At 32.5% G+C, this 2251-nt stretch overlaps 2 protein-coding genes across 2 annotated transcripts in view; both read right to left on the bottom strand.

The window, feature by feature from the left end:
- Positions 1-2028, bottom strand: part of LOC109586720 (melanoma receptor tyrosine-protein kinase-like) — a 5622-nt gene extending 3594 nt beyond the window's left edge. Inside the window, exons 1-9 of the mRNA XM_020002929.1 lie at positions 1569-2028; positions 1485-1521; positions 1052-1434; positions 864-1008; positions 771-811; positions 591-728; positions 456-539; positions 188-399; positions 3-95 (exon numbers count right to left, since the gene is read on the bottom strand). Coding sequence (XP_019858488.1) covers positions 3-95; positions 188-399; positions 456-539; positions 591-728; positions 771-811; positions 864-1008; positions 1052-1434; positions 1485-1521; positions 1569-1725 — 1290 coding nt within the window. The 5' untranslated portion in view covers positions 1726-2028. The remainder of the gene's footprint in view (positions 1-2; positions 96-187; positions 400-455; positions 540-590; positions 729-770; positions 812-863; positions 1009-1051; positions 1435-1484; positions 1522-1568) is intronic.
- LOC109586714 (insulin receptor-related protein-like) overlaps positions 1761-2251 on the bottom strand; it is a 3450-nt gene continuing 2959 nt past the window's right edge. Inside the window, exon 12 of the mRNA XM_020002925.1 lies at positions 1761-1799. Within this exon, the coding sequence (XP_019858484.1) occupies positions 1761-1799 (39 nt within the window). The remainder of the gene's footprint in view (positions 1800-2251) is intronic.

Genomic DNA, 2251 nt, shown 5'->3' with positions numbered 1-2251 from the left:
GCCAGGTCTCTGTGGATAAACTTCTGCTCTGATAAGTAATTCATACCTCTAGCTATATCCAAACACACTGACAACAAATCCTCCATGGATAAACCCTACAGCATGCATAGTGATCATGTGTATGCATATGATCATTAGCTGCCACTGTTACTCTTTTATGTATTAGTATTAATTGGTAGCAACTAACTTCAGGTAGTATGTTCGGCTCATTGTGTCCTCTTTTCTCAACTAGGAATGATTTAAGGTCCCCATTAGCCATGAAAGGTAACACAATGGCAGGTAGTTGATCCTCAGTATCAAAACACACACCCAATAGTTTGAGTACATTAGGATGATCTAGGTGAAGCATTGTTTCTGATTCTGATATGAACTCTTTGATCTGCTCAACTGAAGAATTCTCTATGGTAATGTTTGAAACAAAAACTTAAAAACAATAACCAAGACTACCAAGTTACCTTTCAGTGTTTTTATGGCAACATCTTCTATTTCAGAAAGGCTTCCTTGGGAGACTTTACCTTTATAAACTATACCAAATGCACCTACATTTTTGTGTACATAAATTATTGATAAAAATAATCAACTAACTGTACCTTCTCCCAATTCACATGTGATTTTGATGGCAGAGTAAGGAATGATGCAATTTGCAAACTGGTTTGCCGAACTAATTAGAAAATCAATGGCAGGTTTTCCATCAATGGATTCTCCCTTAGTGGCACTGTCATATATATCTACTTTATGTAAATCAAAGTTTATCTTTATATATGATATACTTTTTTTCATTTGTAGTTCTTGAAATTTTAGTTTCTGTTTTCTGAAAGCATAATTTTCAAAATAGCAATACTTAAGAGATTTATACTGTTTACCTTTTCATTCTTAAAGTACAGTAAAAGCATACAGCAGCGATTGTGCAGACACAAGTAAGAAATATTCCAACAAATATGATAGAAAATGTAGCACTAGTACTAAGATCACTTTCAGTATTAGTAGCAGTAGGAGTGGGCCCAGGTGCTATTCACACTCCATAGTAATACAATACTGTATATTTACTTACTTGAAAATAGTACAGCACATAGTTCAGTTGCATGTCCCTCTATAGTTTTACAGTTGATGCCAGTTACAAGGATATAGAGCTGCCTTTGATTTAATATGATATATGGCATCTTTCCATACATAAAACATGCCAGATCTTCACAATTTTCATGACAAGCCAATTCATTTTTTGATTCATTGATACAAGGCTTAGAGCAATAAATGGTGGCATTCTCATTATTATCACATACATCAGAAGTGAGTACTGATGTAGGTATGAGAAGGCTCAGTAATGCTGATGAACAGTAACAACGTTTATGTAATGATGATTTAGCATTCCAGTCAAAATGCACCATAACTGATACATTAACAACATTGTCATATGGAACTTCTGATTCACATGTACTACACGAGAAGTTAAATATGAGAAAAAAGAATGAGTATAATTACCATACCTATTGTAGTTACTGAGACTGATAAACTCACTACAATCTGAATGAAAGTAATAAAAGTTACATTATAAATTCTGTTTTACTCACCTGTCATTTTCCCAGAAAACAATGATGCTCTCATACTGACATTAGTGACAATATCTTGTAGAATATCTTCTTGACAGTCAGAGACTGTTAGTAAACCAGACACTATCAAGACAAGTATAGGCAGCCTTTCATCACTTAGGATAGGTTTATAAATCATTGATATAGAGCTTTAGGAGGAACAGCTACTGCCAACTACTGGAAGATGAGACGACTGGAAGTCACTGACAGCAACTTTCAATATGAGAATTGTCAATACATTAAAACACAAACTATAAACATGCATGCCTCCAAACGGAAACAACAACTATATAAACCGTTATTGTTTAATTCTAATTTGGTGGTGAATGGATTTGATTGCCAAAAATGACTAGGAGAGTATTCCTTATTTTTATAATTTTATTTGATGTATAATATATGCATCTTTTTATGCTATGCTTCAAATTAGAATTGATTTCAATAAAGTTTATAATTATTATGAATTTTTAAAGCTACTCAATAAAAATTGGGCCAAAGTCCCTGTAAATACAGGGTTCTTGGCTAAATTTTTACAAAATTGACTAAAACAGAATTCTTCATATTTATAATTTTATCTGATACATATCATATTTTTATGTGGTGTTGTAAATTTGAGCTGATTCTGATCAAATTTAGATTTTTTATGAATTTTTAAAGTCACTCAAAAA

This window comes from Amphimedon queenslandica, unplaced genomic scaffold (genome assembly GCF_000090795.2).
Source record: "Amphimedon queenslandica unplaced genomic scaffold, v1.1 AMPQUscaffold_13513, whole genome shotgun sequence".
Lineage (NCBI taxonomy): Eukaryota > Metazoa > Porifera > Demospongiae > Haplosclerida > Niphatidae > Amphimedon > Amphimedon queenslandica.
The sequence above is the reverse complement of the archived record's forward strand: the minus strand, read 5'-3'. Positions and strand labels throughout refer to the sequence as shown.